Source organism: Spinacia oleracea, chromosome 3 (genome assembly GCF_020520425.1).
Source record: "Spinacia oleracea cultivar Varoflay chromosome 3, BTI_SOV_V1, whole genome shotgun sequence".
Lineage (NCBI taxonomy): Eukaryota > Viridiplantae > Streptophyta > Magnoliopsida > Caryophyllales > Amaranthaceae > Spinacia > Spinacia oleracea.
The window spans coordinates 56,359,376-56,381,721 of record NC_079489.1 but is presented as its reverse complement, the minus strand read 5'-3'; the positions used below and the strand labels follow the sequence as shown (position 1 = coordinate 56,381,721).

The window sequence follows — 22,346 nt, the reverse complement described above, 5'->3', positions numbered from 1 at the left end:
GAAGTCGGGAAATTTATTTGGGTTTCGATATTTAAATGGTTTGAATTAATTCTAAGCCCAACGCGTTCTAATAGTTGAGCCCAACTAAAGTTTCTGATTTAAATCCCTAATTCAAACTCGATCATTAAAGCAAAGCCCAATACCCAAACTCATAAGCCTAGCCCGCTAGGGATTTGGAGAAGCCTATAAATACACCTCTTAATTCAATTGATCCCTCATTAATTCCTCATTATCTCTCTCTCTCTCTCTCTCTCTCTCTCTCTCTCTCTCATACCCGGCTCCCCCTCTCTCCTATGCTCGTCCCTCTCATCCGTGCACAACGCCCCAGCCGAGCACCTTTTCTCGTGCTCCTCTCATCGCTTCCCCTGCACTAGCGCACTCCAGCGCCACACAAGTCTCACTCGATGTTGCTGCTCTCTCACCCGCACACTCGTGCACTCCCTCTCGCTCTCCTTCCCTCGACGCTGCGTGCCCTGCTGCCTTTGTGCCCGCATCCCGCGCCCTCTCTCCTCGCCACATACTCGAACAACATCGTGGCCCTGCCAAATGCTGTTAATTCTTTGTTGCTCGCGTACCCGCACACCCCTACTGCCTTGTGCTTGCTCGCGTCATACACCCGCAGACACACAAGCACTCGTGTGTGTGTCGCGCAGCGTGCTCCATTTTTTTGATCCTTTTTGCGCCAGATCACATTCAATTCGTGATCGTACCATGCTATAGGTCGGTTTCGTATAATTTTGTTCTTTCTAATCTATTATATTTCAATTACATATTTTAAATTTGGGATTTTTTTTATTCATATTGATTTATGATCGATTAAACTGCTAGGATTGGTTATGAACACCAAATTTTGAGGATTTATGTGTTTAGAGTATTGAAGGATATTTTGGTTTGAAGTATTATAATTTTCAGATTTGAAATATTAAATAAAGTGTTGAATTTGATGTTTAAAGTGATTTTAATGATGATTTAGGGTTAGGGTTTTAATCTAAGCCTAATGACTAATAGATTAACATAATTAGATGACTATTTTAATTATCATAATCAATTGTATTATTCAGAATATTATAAGACTTAAAACGTCAATTTTTAATGATTTTTAGCATGAAAATAAATCAATTTCATGCTAGGGTTCTAATCGTTCAATTGAGACTATTATTTTATTAATAAACAATTGATTTCTAATTAATTCAAGTACTTAAAAAGTTAATAAAGATGCGGGAAATTTAGTGAACATGAATAATAATTAAATTTCATTTATTGTAATGATAGGAGGTGATTTCTAATTTAAAGCCTTGACTCACAAAGTGGCCCCCGTACTTAGGTATTCAAGGTACGTACATGTCTAGGGTGACCACCGTTTTCATGAGGAATCATGTGATGTTATATTATTGTGATTCATGTGACTTGGATTATTATGGATTCATGTTTGATGTTGTAAAGAACATGTTGTATTATTATTGATTCATGTTTGATGTGGTGAACAAGCATGTTTGGATTATCGTGGAACTATAGTTGTATTGAACAAGCATGTTGTGATTATTTATGATCGTTGAATTTAATGTCAAGCATGTTGTTCAAGTTTTATATGCATGTATGGGTGTTTCACATGCAAGAGAATATTGTTATGCTATTGTATGTGATGTCTAACATATTTTGAGCCAAGTATTCGTACGTGCCTCGTTGCACCATTTAATCTACCCCGTTTGTAGGGTATGTTTGGGAAGTCTATGTGAATTGAATTAAGGACGTTTTTGTACCTAGTGCACAACCCGCATATTAATGGACATGTCGTGGAATCTCAAAAGTATGTTGTGAAAGAACAATGGGAGTAATATCACTTGAGTCTTGTATGTTTGATCACAAGTACTAATTGATTAAAAAGGGAGTGTTGTTTGGTTGCTTGTTGTTACTTATATGTCTTGTGTTGTGTCTTGAGTTCACTTGGCTTGAAACTATTAATAAACGTAAAGTGCAATCACAACAAGCTTTAAAACTCTTGGAACATATATACCTCGAGTATGAAAAATGGGGGGGAGTCTTGCGGAAAACTTGTACTCCTATTAATGATACAAGACGTTGTTTCATTTCTTTTATGCGCTGGAATTCCGTCGGTATGGTCCGACAAGTGGTTTACTTTTATTATATATTTTGGTGTTTGGGGGGCTCCCAACACCCTTCCTTTAATGGATATTTCTTTTGGGCCCGTTCGAAGCTTATTCTTAATTAATCTATGAGTCAAGATTCGTGTCAACAGTCGATTCTTGTCTCCATGATTAATTGTTTATTTATATGGATTTTGCATGTGGATTATTTATTGTGAGTGAAGCATGTTAGACTAGGATTTCATTCTAGCTTGTTCGTACTCAGTTTTCGCTAACTTCGTGCTTCATGTCTTTTGATCATGGTCTTTGCCTTAATGACCCTACGACGATCCACCATTGCATTTGCATTGTTGGGGAGTAAATTTTAAATAACAGGTTTGTAGAGATAACTTGCTGGAGAAGTTATCAATCATGGGAATGTTGAATGAGCATTGTTTTTTCTCCTGCATCGTTAAACTCTATTATTTTATTAGTCTAGACTACTTAAACTGCTAATTAATGGATTTTATTTACTTAAATTTTTTGGTTTTGGGCCGTTATGGTTCCAATTTGTATGGAGGCCATTAACTACTATTTAATGTTGTGAAAGTTAGTTATTTCCGCTGCGTAATTCTGGTAATAGCCTTAACCGTTATCACGGTGACGGTAATACGTTAGTAATTCCTTTATTTTAAGTCGGAAAATGGTTTCATAAAGGCAATGAATTATTAGGGTGTTACATATGCAACCATGTAATGCATGCGCATGATCCAAATCATAATTTATCAGACTACCCTTTTCTCTAGAAGACGTATCAATAACAAGCTAACAACGTATTCTAAGCACACTTGAGCATGTTTAAGTAACATAGGTTAACATTTACATGTGTGTGCCCAAGAACTTTGAGTTTGGGAAATGTTACCATTCAATCTATTTTATCCTAGAGCTTGATGGCAAGCACTAGAACATTGCGGCGCGTGCAGGTTTGTTGCGCGCGGACAATTTAATCTTTATAACGATGTGCAACTACGTATTAAAGACGTACCGGGATGAGAATGCGACTAAATACGGGTGTAGTCTATTTTGTGAAGGTTTCTATTTATGGAAATTACTATTTTAACAGGTTCTGCTCTGGATGATATTTTCAGTCAACCGAGGGTCGTTTTTCAGATAATCAGAGTTCATTGTTGACAAGTGGTGTAATCCCCCGTAAAATTATAAATATTATTAATATATTTTAACGTATAGTTAATTATATTTAAATAGAATTTACGAATTTTTGAAATAAATATGCAAGTAACGAATATTTATTTCATACGTTTTAAATATTTCAACGATTTATGAAATTAAAATAATTTTAGAATTTTATGTTGAAAAGAAATCGAATTACGAAAACCGTTTGAATTTGGAAAACAATCCTAATTGGCTTGGATTCAAACACTTATACTCAATCCTAGTTCTAGCCCAAATTGGTAAAGCCCAAATAAATAAACCCAAAACAAACCCAAACCCCTTCCACGTGAAACCAAAGATCTCAAATCCCTCCTCTTGTTTCAGCATTCACGTAAAAGAACTCCTACTTCTCTCTTCTCCCTTGTCAGCCGCCGCACCACCCTGCCACCACCGCCGTGTCGCTGCGCCACCGGCCTCCTCTTTTTGGTAACTTCTCCTCCTTCCCTTCCCTCTTATTCTTTCTTGATCCCTTTCGTTTTTTTTGTTTTGTTCTCTCACTCGTTGGTTCTGTTGATTCGAACCAGTACCTCCGCGCCGGGGTGTCGCGCAACCACCGTGCCCTCACTACTTCGTCGCCGCCGACAACACCAGCCGACGACCTCCCTCTTGTTCTGCCTCACGCTCACGAAGCCTTCCTTTTCGTTTGCCCTATACTGCACGCACAGGTCACTGCAGCCGCGAGTAACCACCGCTGCGCCACCGGCCCGCCGTGCTCCGTGCTCCATCCGTCGCTGCCGCACCGCCTGTGCTCCGCCGGCCAGCCACTCCTTCTTGTTTTGGTTATTTCTTAAACCCTAAGTTATTTAAATATTTTGATTTAAGTTTATTGATTTTAATTTATGTTTATTGATTTTAATTTATGTTTCTTGAATTAAATTATTAATCTTTATAGTTAAATTATAATTTTCAGATTTGATATTGATATTGTAAATTAATTAATTCCAGTTTTGGTTGATTAATATGTAAGTTAAGGTTTCAAATTAGTTTAGTGATTTAATTCGTGTTTATTGAATATAAATTACAAGTTATTATGATTAAAGTATATTTTCAGATTTTATATTATGTTTAAGTAACAAATTTAATTTCCAGATTTATTAATTTGGTTAAATAAGTATTTTAAACTATTAAAGCATGAATTTTTAAGGTTTTATTATGTTTAAAATCACAATAGAATGATTATACCTATTAAAGTTATTATTTTTATGATCTTAAGGATGTTGAATATATTTTGAGCAAGTTTTGAATTATTTTATATTGCTGGAAATTTAAAAAGAAACGTTTGTTGGAGTTTATGATAATTAGGGATCGTTAGGGAATTAATCACTATTCTAGGAAGTTAATTAATTAAGTTTCGATATTTGGGAATGTTCTAAATATGTTTCGGATGTGTTTAGAGTACGTTAGTGTTGCTGTAAATTATTAGGAATTGATTTGGGTACGTTTCTTGATTATTTTAGGCGGAGAATTCTCTTTAGGCGACTTTTGAAAGTGTTAAAGTGGCCTATCAGTTTGTTACACAAGGTACGTACATACCTGTGTGCTTGGAATGTGTGCTAATTGTTGAAACCATGTTGAATTTGTTGTTGAACTTGGTTATGTTGAAATTGCATGTTTAATACTGTTGGACGGACATATTGAACTTATATTGCATTATGAGAATTGTAACATGTTAGTATGGATGATTGATACAAACATGTTGGCTGGGAACACTAGATTATTCTATATGTTGGTTTGGATCGATTGATTATTGTTCCCTTTCTAGCTTTTCACTACTTTATGAGGGCGGTGGACCTTGTTTAGTAAGTTGAGACTTTATACCCATATACAGGGTTGATCATGGTTAAAGGAAAGGTTGGGTAAATTGGAATGAGTCTTGATTGATGCCTTTATGATCACGTACTTAATTCCAAGATAAAAACAGTTGTGAACGAATGTGGATTATATGCCTTATGTGATTGTTGAGTCATAACAGAGTCTCAATTTGTAAATCATGTAAAGTGAAACTGAGTAGCAATAGCTTTAGACTGTGCACGTCTAAAGTGACGAACAAACAGGAGTTGGGGTTCATGGTGGTAGCCCATGGCCTTTATCTCGGACCGGATTGATCATTGTGTCCTATTTTTATTCAAATGTTCCTCGATATCGCAGGTCTCTGAGGTTACGGAGTCGCGCCCGTACCTCGTCTTCCTTAGTGAAGGCTGTCGGACGGTCAACTCGGTCCATTGTCTATTTCAACTAAAATAATATTATTGCTAAAAGTCTAGCCTAGTCTAGTCTGGTCAAGTGTGGTCGTCAAACTATCATGTTTTGTCTGCCTTTGTTTGTGTTCATTAGTATCATGTTAGGGTTGTTCGTTTAATAGAATCATGTTAGGATTATTATTGATTTAGTATGTAGTACTCAGCTTTGCTGATTACGTGCTTTTGCTTGTGCATGTTGATCATGGCTATGCCTTATTGATCCTGTGATGACCCAATCTTTGGTGAGCAGTCTCTAAGGATCAATAAGCATTGTCCATCTGCAGGTTTGAAGATGTTGCATCATTGGGATCGGGAATATAGAGCTTGTATTTAGTTTTGATTTGAAAAGTTGACTTGGGTTTGTTTAATTGGACTTTAAACTTGTCGTACTATTTATATTTCCTTATTTTCGTTGGTTGATTTTTGGGACTAAACCTGTAATCGATTATTTATAAACCTAAAGTTAGTTTTATGTTTTCCGCTGCAAAATTCTGAATAAGCCGTTACGTTTTCACACGGGCGATAATGCCTTGATAATTCTCTACGTTTTATATTAAAAGGTTATTTTAGAAAAGAGAGAATTGTCGGGGTGTTACAAGTGGGTTATAATTTCATCATTGAACTTTCGATACGGGACAAGGGTCAAATGTAGGCGTCTACACTCCTGCATATTGACTTTTGCCAATGGTGCATGGATACCTTTGAAAATATCATTTTAAATCCAAATTACTAAGAACCATTTTTCAATAAGGGCGCATTCTATTTACATGATATTCACTTATTGTTTGTGAACTTATCTTACACTTCCCCCGTTTTTATTTACACGACACAAATGATTTTGACACAATTATTAAGGAGAGGTAAAAGAGAAAATTAAAGGACAAAATTGCCCCTTAAAACAACTAAGGTTCACTTTCACCAAATCACCGTCCTTTATTTCTTTAAAAGTGAGGGCAAATATGACAATTCACCATATAAAACTATTTTCATAATAGAATTGTGTAAACTAAAAAGGAATTTTCCTAAAAGAAAATTGTGTCATGTAAATAAGAACGGAGGAAGTATGAACTTATCTGAACTTAACTGAACATATTTCAACTAAAATAACAAAACTTATTTTAATTATAAATTGTACTTAGGTAGCCCTTATTTTTCATGAAATTATATGAACTTATTTTTCTAAAATAAGGGGAAATAAGGTGAATAAAACAAAGGGCTTAATCCAGATCTAAAATAAAAATTGTGTACTAAAAAGAAAAACTAAAAATACAAGGATATATTGAGAATTTTCCAGATTTTAGAAAAAAGGGAGGGAGTTTTTGTGTTTAGGAAATGAAACTAGTGTTAGTTTGAGAAACAAGAGAAGTAGTAGTGTGTCCGTAGTTGTAAGCTCATATAGTCATATTGACTGCACGTGTAGTGTTTGTGTATTTGTCTGAACCAACTGGGGACATTAATATTAAATTTCAACGCTTCATTGATCGCATCCCATTTCCAAACCCATTTAATTTAATACGGAGTATGATTTTCACTACAATTAACATAAAATATGCAAAATTCTGGCTCAATAATTACATTCAAACATTAAAAATATCATTTTCAATTTCCTAGTTCATTCCATATTTTCTGGATCTTCTTTTCTGTACACAAATTCCAAGCTTTACTATAATTTCCTGCTCAATTTATTCAACTTTTATGAATGAAATTGTGCGTTAAATTGTCAAGAAAATGTTAAGGGAAGGGAAATCTCTTGCAGAAACTCCAACATGGTCCGTTGCAACAGTTACTTCAGTTATGGTTTTTGTTTGCTTTCTTGTTGAAAGGTCCATTTACTGGTTTGGCAAGGTAAATTTTCATTATTTTTACTTTGGTTTTAACAATTAAATTTTGAGGGTTTTCTTTGATTTTTTTTTATGTTTGTTTTTGCAGTGGTTGAAGAAGACCAGGAGGAAGGCTTTGTTTGCTTCATTAGAGAAGATTAAAGAAGGTAATTTGACTATGCTACTGTTACATTGTAATTTTTGGTTAAGAATATGTAGTAACAAGCTTCATTTGCTTCCGTGCTTGCTGTTTTGATATTTTATTTTTGGTAATTATCTTTTGTGATTTGCTAGTAATTTATAATGAACAAGTATACAATCTAAAAATTGCAATGCACATTCAATTTAACACTTTTAGAAAAATATAAATAAAAGAAAATAATTATAATATAAAAAGAGATGGTATATTTAATATTTAGATTGTATATTTTGATAATTTATTTACAAAAATACCCTTTGATATGCTTCGCTTGCCAATCATGGAGACTGGGCGGGCCTCATTTGCTAACTGACTTTTGGTTTTCGTGGCCCTTATTGGTATTGTGTTAGAAGCATTATCCTGCTTCAATTATTTGAATATACATGGAAGCATAGTGTGCAATCGTGCATTATATTTTTCCCGTAGTGATGATTGCCTTTTTGTTTTTGCTCAAAGCAAGAAAAATGGATATATGCATATATCAAAGCTTAAAAAGCCAAGAATAGCGCTAGTGTTAAATTTTAGAGAAATATGAAATGAGCCTGGGTAACCTAATAAGGAGGAGGAGGAGAGTTCAGTCCACTTATAAGCCCAATGGAGGTTCCACACTAAAACCAATCGACAATAGTGGAAGTGACTCCACAAGCTTATAAGGTGGTATTTTCTTTCCTCTTTCTCCAATGTGGGACAACTCACATGTGGAGAACATAGGTTTCAACAACAGAGCATACCCTTAGACAAGAAATAGGGGGAAGCAGGCCTACTAGTTCCTCCTCCAGAGCATCTAGCCACATATATTCACAAGTAGCCCAGTAACTATTTCTTAAGCTCTCAAACTTTACAATCATTTGAGCTTTAATTTTGCTTAACAAGAACCACATCAAACTATAACTTTTGCTTCCAAAGAGGTGTTCCAAGCATGCCAGCATCATACTTTTGATACTCTTTGGTCTTGAGCTTCTATTGATCTTCCTCCAAGTAGAGTTAAGATTTTTACCTTTGATGATGGCCTTTGGATTTTGGTAAATATTTGTTTTTCCCTTTGGTCTGGTTATGTATAATAAAGAGAAATTATAGATAAGTCTTTCCTCAAGTTAGCAAATTCTTCCAAGTCTGAATATTTTGGTTCTACACAATGTGAGTGATTTCCCCTTTTGCGTTCTAATTTGTTCCCATTTTCTTTTCCAGAACTTATGCTACTGGGTCTGATATCATTAATGCTGGGGCAATGGGCTAGATGGATTTCTGAAATATGTGTAGATTCGTCTCTTTTTAACAGTCGATTTTATGCTTGTTCTGAGAAAGACTTCACTTCCCATGAGAAATTTGTGTTTAAAGAGTCACTTCCCTCTTCCAATGAGACTGATATACCCCCAAAGGGATTGTTCAATTCTGTTTCTCATCGATGTCCTGAAGTAAGTTGGATTCTTCAGTTCTTATTAGGCATGCAATTAAATTGTAAAGATGTCTAAATGTCTGATTGCTGCAGGGCCGGGAACCTTTTGTATCTTATGAAGGTCTTGAGCAGCTTCACCGTTTCTTATTTGTGCTTGGTATTACCCATGTTCTATATAGTTGTATAGCTGTTGGTTTGGCTATGATTAAGGTATACTTTCCACATTAATTTACAAACTCATTTGTTGATAGTGATCTTTCTTATAAGTTCATCAATGGGACATGTTAATGCATACAACAGATATAGAGATGTGAAGTTTTCCATGTGTGTGTGATGAATGATAATAACAGACTGCAGTCTACCTTCTTTCTTTTAGTTGTTTATTATTCCCTAAAGAATTTGGAACACCTGGGATAAGTAAAGAAGCCGTTCAAGAAATATACTACAAAACATGAGATTGGGCCTTTGATGCAAATTTTTGTTAAGCAAATACTACAAATACACAAGCTAGAATTTGTGAAACTGTTTTCAATGTGAATCATCAGAAAGATTTAATAACTAAATGCAACTCTTGATAGCGGCCCAAATGACGGTGGAAAATAGGTAGACGGGTTAGCTCTGGGAATTGGGAGCCTGATTGAGTTGAAGACTTGAAGTACATATATGATATATCTGCTTAGATTGTTAGTTCATTTTCTTGATTTTACTGTTAAATTATGCTTCATTGACATCATTGTCTTCTTGTGATTGTATTTTGCAGATATACAGTTGGAAAAAATGGGAATTCCAGGCAATTTTGCAAGGTAAATCAATGAAGATATGAACTGATTTTTGAAAAACATTAAAAATTGCTATGGCGTGCCTTATACTGCGTGGATACTTCTGAATATAGTTCAATTGTTTGACATCTAGCACACATGGTTATTTATATTCTACCAGTCAGAACATTCCTCTGTCATATATATGTTTTATTTTTGTTTGTTTGTATGCTAAAGTAATATATTTAGGTTTGACATCTGCCATAAATGTTAGAGCATTATGCTTCAACTGTTTTTTTCACTTTATTCGGCTACTCTGCAGCAAAGAGGAACAAGGTGATGAGGCGACAAACCACCTTTGCTTTCCATCATGCATCACATCCATGGAGCAGAAACCGGTTTCTGATTTGGATGGTAATTTCATAGTTTCTTTCTGTGACAAATTATTTATTCTAGTCCACCCCCCCTCCTCCTCCTCCCGGAAAGGTTCCCTTGTTTGCTTCTTATATTGCGAGTGTTGGAAATTTCAGTCTTAATCCATTGTGTGTAGTGTTTGGTCATGTATATTTTCTGTGTAACACAAGCAACCACATAAAGATTTCTTCTATACATTCTTATTGCACCAGTTCGCCTAAGCGACTTTAAGTAATCTTAGCCTATAGTATACAGGTCAGTCCTTGAATTGACCATCCTCATAAGATTGAAAAGCGGAAAGGAATTCATACTATAATTATGTCTCTGTTTCGTGAGAACTCATCAGTGAGGCTCCTCAGATCTTTATTCCTCGATAGATTTTTGATAATATTGGAGGGGAAAGAGTGAAAGAAATTACAAAAAGGAGTGATGGAGGAACATGAGACCAAGTGAAGGAACAACTTTTTATCACTTGGAATTGGGGACGAGCAAATAACAGTTTGATAAATCGTGTTATTATAGATACAGAGTTGTAAGCTGCATGGTTCTGCTCATCCTATGGAATGGTGACAGTATTCTTGACAGTCTGAGATGCGGTGTGTGCATGGCTCTGGCCTTAGCGTTCAAGGATTCTAGTGCACACGAATTAGCAGTTTTAGCACCCTAGAAGGACGACATGATTTTATTTTCAGCAGTTTTAGCACCCTAGAGGTAATCTGAGTTTCAATTTTCCTATTGTCACTGAAATATTATACTCGATTAACAATGTAGCTGAGATATATCTATCCCTTCAAGGTGCTTACCTGCGTGTGGAAGTAACTACTCAATTCTGTATCTTCCAGTCTTTATTCTTTTGGAGTCCTGCATGTCAAGGCCTCTAAGTTAGTCCCCGAGGGTCTTACTGGTCACCTCAATAGGCTAATTAATTTTGTCCATCAAGCATTTAGCTATGGTCTTGCATGATTTACTTAGATAGTTAGATGAAGTGTTAGATTATATAAGAAGGGACATTTCTGTTAAGTGTGATAGTAAGGGAGTCAAAACAAACTCAGACAGAAAGAAATATGAAAAGTGAGGCTTTAATTATATTATTCATTCCCTTTGTTTCTTTTCATTTACTTCTAGGAGAGGGTTTGAGAAGAGGATTAGAAATGAAGCAAGAAAGAAAGATGCCGTTCCATATAGTAACTGTTTTTGGTCATGTTCTTTTATTTCCCGATCCACCCTTTTTTTGTTACCAGGAGAATTAGTTGGTACTTCATTCTCAAGGAATTTGTGCTCATCTCATTGCAATCTGGGGAATTTATTGTCAACACTAGCTAGTCTGGAATGACGTTGAGTAAATGTTTAGCAGGCCTCGTTCCTCTGTAGTGATAGCCTTTCTTTTTTCCTTTTATAGCTTATTATTTAAGTAAACTTTGATAGCCCTTTCCTTCTGTCCGAGAGAGAATTTTAGGTTTAGCAATTATCGAGTTGTGTGAAGTGATTGAAGAAAATTGGGAGTCACGCAGTCAGCAAGCATTAAGCACAAAAACACACACAAACATTTATTTGCACGCACACACACACATTTATTTGGACATATATTGTATTAGTTTTTTATGTCTTTCATTTTTTTTAACCGTAGTCTTCCATTATCTTATGGGAATACATTTTAAAGGATCAAACCTTCTGTCGCCTTGTCATAGGATTAATCACTATATGACTCATTCAATGGTATTCTTCTTTATTCACGCAGCTATGTTTTCTTCGGCAATTCAAGAGTTCCATAAGGAAGTCGGATTATTTGGCACTACGTTTGGGTTTTATAACTGTAAGTGTAACATTGTCGGTCTTTCATGGTTTCATGGACAGGATGGACCTAATGTTGTAAATTTTTTCTTGAATGTGTGACAATTCTTATCGATTCCATACTATTTTGTGATATATGATATTTTGGGTAGAGATTTATAACTAGCATGTATAGAACTATAGAAGATTAGACGTTTCTGGAGGGGATAAAATCGAACGTTGTCGGAAAAAGTACGAACTATGAACAACCTTTTCAGTTTCGATGAAAAAAGATGTACTAAGGTTGATGATAATTTTGGAAGGAGCACTTTGTACTGTACTGTTATACTCATGTTTGGATGTGTCAGTAACGGATGACTCTTTCGTATTTGTAACTGCTGAAATTCTTAGTTTATTTACTCCGATTTCAGTAAATTGCCTTTTGAATGCTATCCTATACCCATTCGCTTCATCTCTCAGACCACCAAGTTGATATAAGATGTTCCTTTACAGTGGCATCCTCAATTTGATATATGCTACGCAGCATATTGTGTTAATCAGTTTCGCCGTTCAACTTTGAGTAACTCACTTGATATTTCATTGGTGATACTTGTTTGCAGAATCACAAACTGCCCCAACTCTATGACTTTCACAAATACATGGTTAGGAGCATGGAAGATGAATTTCACACAATAGTGGGAATCAGGTATACAATTCTTTGTTGACTTCAAGGATTATTCATCTAGTCCCGAGCGTGAACTTGCTAGCATTGATTCCAGGCTCAACTTGAAAATGAAATTTTGGGTGGGTTGCATGTAATATGCTAATGGCTAGAGTGGGCAAACAAGAGGCCAGTTTTAAGTTTGTCAGTAATAAAAATATCCTTCAATAGCAATCTAAATGTTATTCTAAATGAGTTAAATGGGTTAAAATTGGTTTTTTCGGATTGGAAATTTCATGTCTTACCTAATCCATTTAATTAAATAGATTATTATGTCAACCTGCTTAATAAACACGGTTGATAATCCAAACAAAATCCTGCTTTTACAAAATAAGATTGTGGTTGAATTTTCCTGTATGGCCAACTTTTATCAGCTCTAGCTATAGGATCAGGGTTGGACCCTAGATTACAAATGAGGATTATAGAGATTACATTCCACATACTTTTTTGCACCACATGTAGGTGAGGAGAACATTGGTAAGTTAGTGATATATTTATCAACTTTATGATGACGCTCTCAAACTGTTTTCTTCTTTAAGTGGTGAAGAAAGCTGAATGTGATTTTTCTTATAATGTTACGTGAGGGAGATAGTAGACCAGGTTTGTACTTTACAAAGTAGATACAAGATATCTCTGGCTTAAACTTGATAAAGTCAATACATGATATCTCTAGCTCAAACTTGATAAAGTCGATACAAGATACCTCTAACTTGAACTTGATAAGACAAGTGGAGCCCAATAAATTAGAAATCAAAATCTTGAGTAAAGATGCTCCAATCTACAAGAAGATCCTACCAATTATGATTGGTGCTATTGAAGGAGAAATCAGTGAAATTTCGCATTTTAGCTAACTCGGCAGCAAATATGTCGGTTGTTCCTTTTTGTTACTCTAGTGTATGAGGCAAGTGTCTACTTGCTATCCGCTAGGTCACGGGTTCGATCCCCAGAAACAGTCTCTTTATGAAAATAAGGGTAAGACTGCATACATTGGACCTTCCCCAGACCATGCGTTAAATGTCAGGAGCCTCGTGCACTGGGTACCACATTTTAGGAGCTAAGTGCTGTTGGTTGTTGTAATAGATCATTTTAAGGCTTTATTGGCTCCAAGAACAGTGCAAATGTTGAAATGAATAGATTGAGATTGACTGATGGATGGTGTAGTTCCCTCCGTGGAGTGAAAACAAACAAGGTAAGCTTACTTCCTTTACCTATCTATAATTACATGTATTCTTTTTTTCTTTTTTTTTCTCTGAGAGAAATAAAATTACTTATATTCTGGTATTATTGCAGAAAAAAAAGGAGAAATCAACCTAAGGATTATCCCATTAATTTTCAAGGAATCAACAAAGTGACAACTCAATAGGTTTTATTTATGAAAACATTAAACGTCAATTTGAAATTTTGAATGTATTTATTTGCAATTATAATCAATAACAAGTTTGTATTTTTCTAATTTGTGAGGGAGCATTATTGTTAAAGTGTCTGGAAACATTATGGTTATTTCTTTAAGAGTATGGCTAGTGGAAATTTTATTATATGGTGTTAACTGTCTAGACTTGAGTTGCTTTTGTGTAAACTAGTAACAAAAGTTTTCTTTTACTATAGGGATCGTGTTATCTTGAATCTTGTTTTCTTTTAGGGCATTTTAATTTGTTCATTGTGGTGGATAATTTTCTTTTTCTTAACAAAACCTCTTTTTTAAACAAAAAAACATGTTTACAAATGGGGATTCAGCCTTGCTGGAAGTAAAACTCTCAAGTTTGAGCCGAACATTAAACTTGGGAATTTGTGTGTTATTGAGTTGATTTGACTCGGTGATGAGACTCATTAGTTCGAGTTGAGTTGAGTTGAGTTTAACTTGGGCAAGACTCATATCATAATCACCTCTGTAAGGAGAAGTAGGACTACAGGAGTAATAGAACTATAGGAGTCAAGGTACAACGAATTTGGTAGTAATACTCTTCATCCTTGGAACATGTGAAGTGGACTGGTGTATGTTAGCATATGCAAAAAGGATACTTCCTTTGTAGAAATCAAGGTCAACACGCATGTCAGTGCTCTGTGGTGATGCCAAAGGGGGTTGTGTAGTATAATGTTAATGGCCAATGTCATAGTTTAGAGAGAGACCTTGTGTTTATGTGTTTGGTGCAGTCTCCTTTTTAAGGGGTTTCAGACTTCCATAATTTGATAAGTTAGAAGCTTAATTAACAGTCCAATTTCTGTATCATTATTATAAGTTCTTAGGTTTGATTTCTTCATTTTTGCAGTTGGCCACTATGGGGTTATGCAATAGTATGCATCTTACTCAATGTTCATGGTACCTTTTCCTTATTAAAGATAAGACTTTAGCCTAAATTTCTTATTTGTTTATAATTCTCTTTAAACTTTAATCTACTATGTGATATGCAGGGCTGAATATTTACTTTTGGCTTTCATTTATCCCTGTAATTGTAAGTTTCTTGTCCTTTTTCCCTTATTTTCCTGTGAAAATTAGGATTACCTTTTTCTGTTACGGGTAATGTATTCATGTATACTTTCATTCTTTCCCAAAGCTTGTCATACTGGTTGGTACAAAGCTTGAGCACGTCGTCTCCCTTTTAGCACTGGAGATAGCAGAACCATCATGTCCTTCTACGAGGACTCAAGTTAAGCCACGTGATGAGCTTTTTTGGTTTGGGAAGCCACAACTTATTTTGTGGTTGATTCAATTTGTTTCATTCCAGGTAACTTGATCAAAGTACTAATCTCTAGCTTTTGTTATTATTTATTTCACCACATCCTTACGGTTTGTTTCCTTTTGTACCTACAGAATGCTTTTGAAATGGCAACTTTTCTCTGGTCCTTGGTGAGCTCTTCCCCCACCATACACATCATTTTACGTTTTTACAAGTGTTGTTTTTTTCCCATTAGTGTTTGGGGTTGGTGAAATGCGAGGGAAATTGCGACGAATTTTATTTCTAGGCTCATCAGAGCACCTAATTGAAATTATAATAGAGATGAGAGAGGAGAAAGAGTGTAACAAAATTATACTACTATTTGATTCAATCCGATAAACAATAATGTTATAACGGATGCAAGAAAGAATAATAAAGAATGCAAATAAAAGCACAAACTTAACGTGGTGCACTAACAACGTGTTAGCTACATCCACAAGCAGAGGAGAGGAAAGCTCTGTTGATCTTCAGGATTACATATTACATATTACAGATTACAAAATTGAGAGGTCAGATTTCTGAAATCATCCTAGGTTATGATGTAGGGAGTTTAATATATAGTACTCCTCCCTTAAAACAGATGCGAAAACAGATAACCTAGGCCCAAACGAAAGAACCGTAGCCCATGATCTTTGCTCACTTGCGGACGATCCCTCGCTGCCTCGTCAAGATCCCTAGCTTGACGCGGAGGAGATCCCTCTCTGCCTCGCTGTAGATCCCTCCCTACCTCCCTGCAGCCTATTCAAAGCATTCTAACAAATCTCCACCTTGACTTGAATCCTCTCACAAATACCAGAGGTACCAGATGCACCATAACAATGCCATATGTACCAGAAATGTACCAGATGCACCATAATAGTGCCAGATGTACTAGATACACGAATCCTCCAACAGAGACGCACCTCTGCCCTGAAGGGAAATCAACAGCTCCCCAGGGGAACTGATTATGTGAACATGCCAGTGATATCATCAACAATACCCACTTTGTTCCCCTTATTGGGATCTGAATCCACCTCTTCGGAAAACTGTAGTGCATAAGACACCATGTATGAAGAATATGTTGGTTCTGATTTTGAATGTGAGTGTTGATCTTCTTGATGTGGTTCACTCTCATCTAGAGGGACTTTCTGCTCCACCTATTTCTCAACAAAACAATATATCTTGACAGAATTCACCCAATTCCTTGTGGATCTCAAATGATGCAACAACAACAAAAACTGATGATGTATAACCTTGAAGAACGTACAAGGTACCATGCTTTACACCTTACAGAACCACATTCGAACACATGTAGACATGTAGAACTCCACCTTCACCTTTGAAACTGAACCCCTTGTTATTCAAAAGACTCAACGAGATCAGATTCTTGGTCATGCGTGGAACATTCCTAACATTGTTCAATGTGCAGAATTTACCATTATAAGTCCGTATTTTTGTTGAGCCTATTCCAACCACCCCGGAGACAGAAGTGTTAGCCATAGAATTATTTCCTCAATCTACCTGCTCGTAGGTTGTAAATCACTCCTTGTGCGGACATATATGATAAGAAGGCCCGGAATCTAGAATCCACACATCACTATGATGTGTATATTTATTAGCAATTAGGGCAATATCTGCTTTAGAAGAATTCTACTATAGCAACAGATAGAGTAAATTGTTGCATCTTCTTCTTAAGACAATTGAATTTCCAATGCCCCTTCTCTTTACAGTAAGTACAAACATCGTTAGGTTTAGGACCCTTTGAAACTGGATGCTAGAATTTCTTCCCCGAATTTTCATGTCCAGGAACCTGTTTATTACCAACCGCCTTATGGTGCAACTCTCTGGTATGGAGAGATGACCTAACCTCTTTAAGAGACACACCACCCTTCCCAACAATACAAGATTGCACAAAATTCTCATATACTAACAAAATTAAGGTTGCATCCTCGTCTTCAACTTTAACATCAATATATGTTTTCCTAATATAATTCTATTTAATTGATCTAAGTGATCTCTTAGATTTATATTGTCTTGCATTCGCAGACTGAACAAACATTGCTTTAGAAGCAACTTATTGGTTAGGGACTTCGTAATGTAAAGACTCTCGAGCCTACACCACACACCAGTCGCGGTTTCCTCGTCCGCAATCTTTGTGATGATATCATTTGCAAGACACAACATAATTGTTGAGTGTGCCTTCTCCTCCAAAACGGCCATCTCAGCGGTAATTGGACAAGTCACCTTCTTCACAAGCTTTGCCCACATGCCTTGTGATTTCAACAAGGCTCACGTCTTGATCTGCCATAGACTGAAACCATTTTTTCGCGTGAATTTGTCGATCTTCACATTCAATCCAAACATCTTTCTTACCAGAGTACAAACCCTTAACCTCAGCTCTTGATACCAGTTTGTTATAACATATGGGAAAATCAAGGAGGAAATAAAATCCCACTAACATAGCCCAAGTGAGGTTCCATCCTAAAACCAACCAATAGGAGGAGTTGCGCATTTAGGTTATAAACTACTCCCTCCGTCCCGATTTAATCGGCGCACTAAGCTTTTCCAGGAGTTTTTTGCGATAAGTTATTGTGGGATTATCTATTATAGTTTAATAGAAAAGTAGGTGGAGTGGCAGATTGTGGGAAAATATTTTAATTCAACGTGAGAGGACGTGGGACCATAATTTTGGGCAGTGGAAAGAGAGAATTAATAAAATATTAGTGGGTCCATGCCATAAAAGGAAATGTGACAATTAAATTAGGACGAACGTAAATGAAAAGTGTGACAATTAAATTGCGCAGAAGCTCTTTGCTTCATCTTCCGATGCGGGACACAATACTCACACTTACTTTTTAACAAATCCCCCCTTAAGTGTAAGCCCCCCCCCCCCCCCCCCCCCTGAACGAAACAGTTTAGCACCCAAACCCCAACCTCTTAGGAGACACCAACAGACGGGCCATAATCAGAACAAGCCCACAAATAAAGGTGTTAAACTTTATTGATCTTAAGGATTACGTATTACAGAATTCAAAGTTCATTGTTTATAATGGTGTACTAGGTTATGATCTAGGGAGTTTAATATATATTACTCCCTTAAAACAAATATGGAAAACTGACCGTTGCTCACTTGAGGACGATCCCTCGTTGCCTCGTCAAGATCCCTCGCTGCCGCGCTTGAGATCACTCGCTGCCTCCGTGCAGCCTATTCAAGGCATTCTAACAAATGACACAAACATAAGCCTTATATCGGCATAACAATAACTATAACTAGGGAAGCCTAATCCCATGACTAACTCAATTGCCTAAATGCATAAGCCAAGTTACTCGCTAACACATTAATCCTGTCCCTTGAATTAAGTACCACAGATCCACTAATTTGAAGCACAATCCAACCCTCTCCCTTGCTTCAAATTTTCATGACCTTCACGTTTGACCTCGACCAAAACATTCAATTCTCGAACACAATGAAGAGCTTTCCCTCTTTCGCGTTTGAAGCAAAAAGTTAATTTGTTTGCTCCAACTCGTCAAGTTCACGGAAATTTCTTCAACCATAACAACAATTTCCTTCTTGGTATTAATTATTTGACGCACTTCTCGTCCAATATCACATGTTGCTAAATACTTTAATTGTGATGCACATTTCATCACCAACACAAACATAACTCTTAAATAGGTATAACAATAACTATAACTATAACTATAACTAGGGAAGCTAAATTCCACGACTAACTTAGTGGCCTAAATGCATAAACCAACTAACCCACTAACATTTTAATCATGTCCTTTAATTAAGGACCACTAATCCACTATTTTGTAGCATAATCCAACACACCTTCCTAAATACAAGATATGCCCCTTACACATGCAAAGGAAAATTCCATAATTTTTTTTGATGCAGATTTCCTCTTTTTGGTACTTTATTGCCGGATGATTAGACATCATAAGATCAAGATAAAAGTGAAAGGTATCCTCTTAAATATCAGAAGGCTATAAAGAGACCCCTTTTCTTTTATAGAATTTGGTTCATGCCTCCTTGGAAAGACACAATTGATGGTAGGACATGTATTTTTATCGCGTCTTTTCCAACCAATGTTTCTTTCAATACTTAGTAAGTAACAAAAGAAGTCAAGATGTGGTGGTTTATATATGATTAACAATTATACTTAGCAATAATAAACCTCACTAAGGCAGTTCCAACTACTTGCCTGATTTGAAAATTCGGACCTTTAAGAGAAGGGCCCCCATAGTTGATAAATTCGTTGTTTATTTTTCCAATATTTTCTGCAGATAGTTATTGCAATCGGTAAGGTGCCCAAAGGTTCACCCTTAATGGCAAGGTGCCTTTTTTCAGCGACAATTCACTATGAGAGACACAAAGGCTTTGCTTCAAAGTTGATCCAAATATGTTTAGCTTTTGCATATTCTTACTTCATAGACCTCTCATATCATTATATTTTTCTATTAATTTAATAATTTTAACATATAAGGTGCTCACACTTAATGGGAGGAAAGGGTCAAAAGAGAATAAAACCCCCAAATATAGGATGAGGAATACTTATCTCATTGAGGAGTAACTTACTGTTTCTCCCGTATGCGATCTTTCCTCGTGTCACTATAATTAATCAATAGTTCTTCCTTTCTTATTATGTGTGTCATTTAACCAAGAAAGGGGAACATAAACTGACGTTTATTTTTTTCCTTTCCAGTGGGGATTTGAGCAGCGGTCTTGTTTTATGAAGAATCACGCCATGGTAATCATCCGTTTGGCTTCTGGGTATGTAAATCCATTTTCTTTCCCGTCACTTATTTATTGTTAAGCAAATTTATAGTTAATGAAAATATTGAGTTCTCGTGGTTTGTGACTTTGTGTTACGTAACTTAATTACTGTTAGAAATGTAGTGATGTAAATACTTATCTAAAATAATGCACAGTATGTAATAAGCTTCAGCAATGCACTCCACAAATATTGTGGGTTTGTCTTACTTTTCATAGTATTTCTGTATCAATTCATAGTTGTCGAAATATATTTTCTCAATGAAAAACTCAGACGAGGTAGTTATGCATGCCAGTGACATAGTGTTAAAACTTGATTTCATGCTATGAGTTTTCTCACATTGGAGAAGAGGAGAGAATATAACCAGTTTATAAGCTTTAGGTTGGAGAGGTACTCCTCTCATTGCCAATAGGTTTTGGGTTGGAACGTACTTTGGGCTTGTAAGTGGTCTTAACTCTCCTCGTTTTTGGGCAGCCTAACAAATTAACACATGGAATTGTCTTGTTGGCATGGATAAAATACCTTTGTCATCTAAGATTCTCCACAAGTAGACGACACCAAAGTTGTTTCCATGAAACTTCATCTACTTGCCACTCTAATTCCATGTTCTAGCTATATATGTTACTCAGACTCTTCATTTTACCTTAAGTGCCCATGTACTTGACCCTCAGACATGGGTATGACATTTTGACACCTCATGTTGTACCAAAATCATGCAATTTGTTTTTATTAATTTTCTGCATCTGACAGTTGGACACATACCTGGTTTCAGACACTTGTAGCTGAACCCCAGTAACATAGCTCTCCACTAGCCATTTTGCATTAAATATGCATGTCTGACAAGTGAGGTTAGGTAAATACTTTATTCATCGAAGTCTAAAACTGAAAAGATGGTTGGGTGCAAGTGAAGGAATGTGTAATTCATCTATTTGGTATTTGATATCCATTGTTACTAAATCGCAATGTTGGAAGATGACTTGACAAACTCCATCGATGTTCTCAATTTATGCTCTATTGCTATGTTTCTGTTATGAGATACTTATATTGTTATATTTTCTACGTTGGCAATCTTAATTGCAGAGTTCTCATTCAATTCTGGTGCAGCTATAGTACTGTCCCTCTTAGTGTGATTATAACACAGGTAAGAATCTTGCATTTCCCTCTTAGATAATTACCAATATTTTGAATGTAATAATTGTGTTGACCGGCCTTTGATGGTGGTAGATGGGATCAAAGTGCAAGAAAGCGTTGGTTGCAGAAAGTGTAAGAGATTCATTGCATAACTGGTGCAAGAGAGTAAAGGAGAAGTCAAGGCGCTCACTTGCAGCAAGGTCAGTTTGTTCCCTTGATGAGATAGATGAAGTAACAACTGTTGCATCCCTCACTTTATCACGGACTTCTTCAGTTGCTTCTTTAAATGAGGTTAAAGTTACAGATTTTGAGCATCCAGATCAAGCTACAATACAAAATTCCACTTCAGTCCCCGACGATTTCTCATTCCGTATGTCAGAGTATATTTCTCAGTCTGCTCTAAATACGTTTCCAGATACACCTCATCACACCAACCCCTTAAGCAATCAGCAAGATCAAGGAAAGTTTGACACCCTAGCAGATTTACTACAGAAAACCTGATTTTCGAGGTTGTAATCTTTTATTATATAATTTCTATTGTTAGATTAGCACATAACTTATATTATTATGCACCAATCTTAAAACCAAACAAATTCTATGATGCAGTAAGCAGTAAGTATTCTAGAGGAAATTGATCACCTTTTTTGCAGAACCCTGCACAACATGGTATCTTATGAATCTAGTTTCCCAGTGGGAATCCACTCTCACCGGCGACTAGACTTCATAATCCAGTTAGTAACATTCTCATAAGAACGAGGCCATCAATACCCCCTAAGTCCCTAACCCTCCTGGGTACCACTTTAAGGTCACGCAAGGGGTGTAGGAACAAAAGCATGGAGTGAGAATCCCGATGGTCATACTTACTAAGAAAATGACACAAATCACCCAACAGTCTATGGAAATGAAATTGACATGATGGATAAACCCCCAATTCAATTCATCTAAAACCCTAACATTAGAGTCACCCAACCCCCTTGTTGGGTGACTACTCACACATATTGCAATTAATAGCAAGCCAAGACAAATGAAAACATTAATTGACAATTATGAAAGTAATACTAGAAATTCAGTATATTCAAAGCAATAAATGTAAGATAACAAAACTTCAA

The 22,346-nt window shown here is 36.1% G+C and overlaps 1 protein-coding gene across 4 annotated transcripts; it reads left to right on the top strand.

The window, feature by feature from the left end:
- Window positions 1–7,047: 7,047 nt before the first annotated feature.
- LOC110803570 (MLO-like protein 4) lies at window positions 7,048–21,889 on the top strand. Of its 4 annotated transcripts, XM_022009091.2 has the most exons (15): window positions 7,053–7,402; window positions 7,487–7,544; window positions 8,765–8,991; window positions 9,066–9,182; window positions 9,733–9,775; window positions 10,053–10,144; window positions 11,883–11,957; window positions 12,535–12,620; window positions 14,903–14,952; window positions 15,045–15,085; window positions 15,188–15,358; window positions 15,445–15,480; window positions 20,038–20,105; window positions 21,187–21,247; window positions 21,331–21,889. In XM_022009091.2, the coding sequence occupies exons 1-15, from the start codon at window positions 7,286–7,288 to the stop codon at window positions 21,736–21,738; spliced, it is 1,650 nt and encodes a 549-aa protein (XP_021864783.1). In that variant the 5' UTR covers window positions 7,053–7,285; the 3' UTR covers window positions 21,739–21,889. The 4 variants fall into 4 exon arrangements, with proteins under 4 accessions (XP_021864784.1, XP_021864783.1, XP_021864786.1 ...); XM_022009092.2 differs by lacking the exon at window positions 11,883–11,957 and having other exon boundaries at window positions 7,048–7,402; XM_022009094.2 differs by lacking the exons at window positions 7,053–7,402; window positions 7,487–7,544 and adding an exon at window positions 8,173–8,559.
- Window positions 21,890–22,346: the final 457 nt, after the last annotated feature.

Excerpts from the sequence above, each read along its gene's own strand:
- LOC110803570 (XM_022009091.2), top strand. The coding sequence starts at position 7,286 with ATGTTAAGGGAAGGGAAATCTCTTGCAGAAACTCCAACATGGTCCGTT. Across the intron at positions 20,106-21,186 it reads ATCATCCGTTTGGCTTCTGG|AGTTCTCATTCAATTCTGGT; the intron begins GTATGTAAATCC and ends TCTTAATTGCAG. Across the intron at positions 21,248-21,330 it reads TTAGTGTGATTATAACACAG|ATGGGATCAAAGTGCAAGAA; the intron begins GTAAGAATCTTG and ends TGATGGTGGTAG.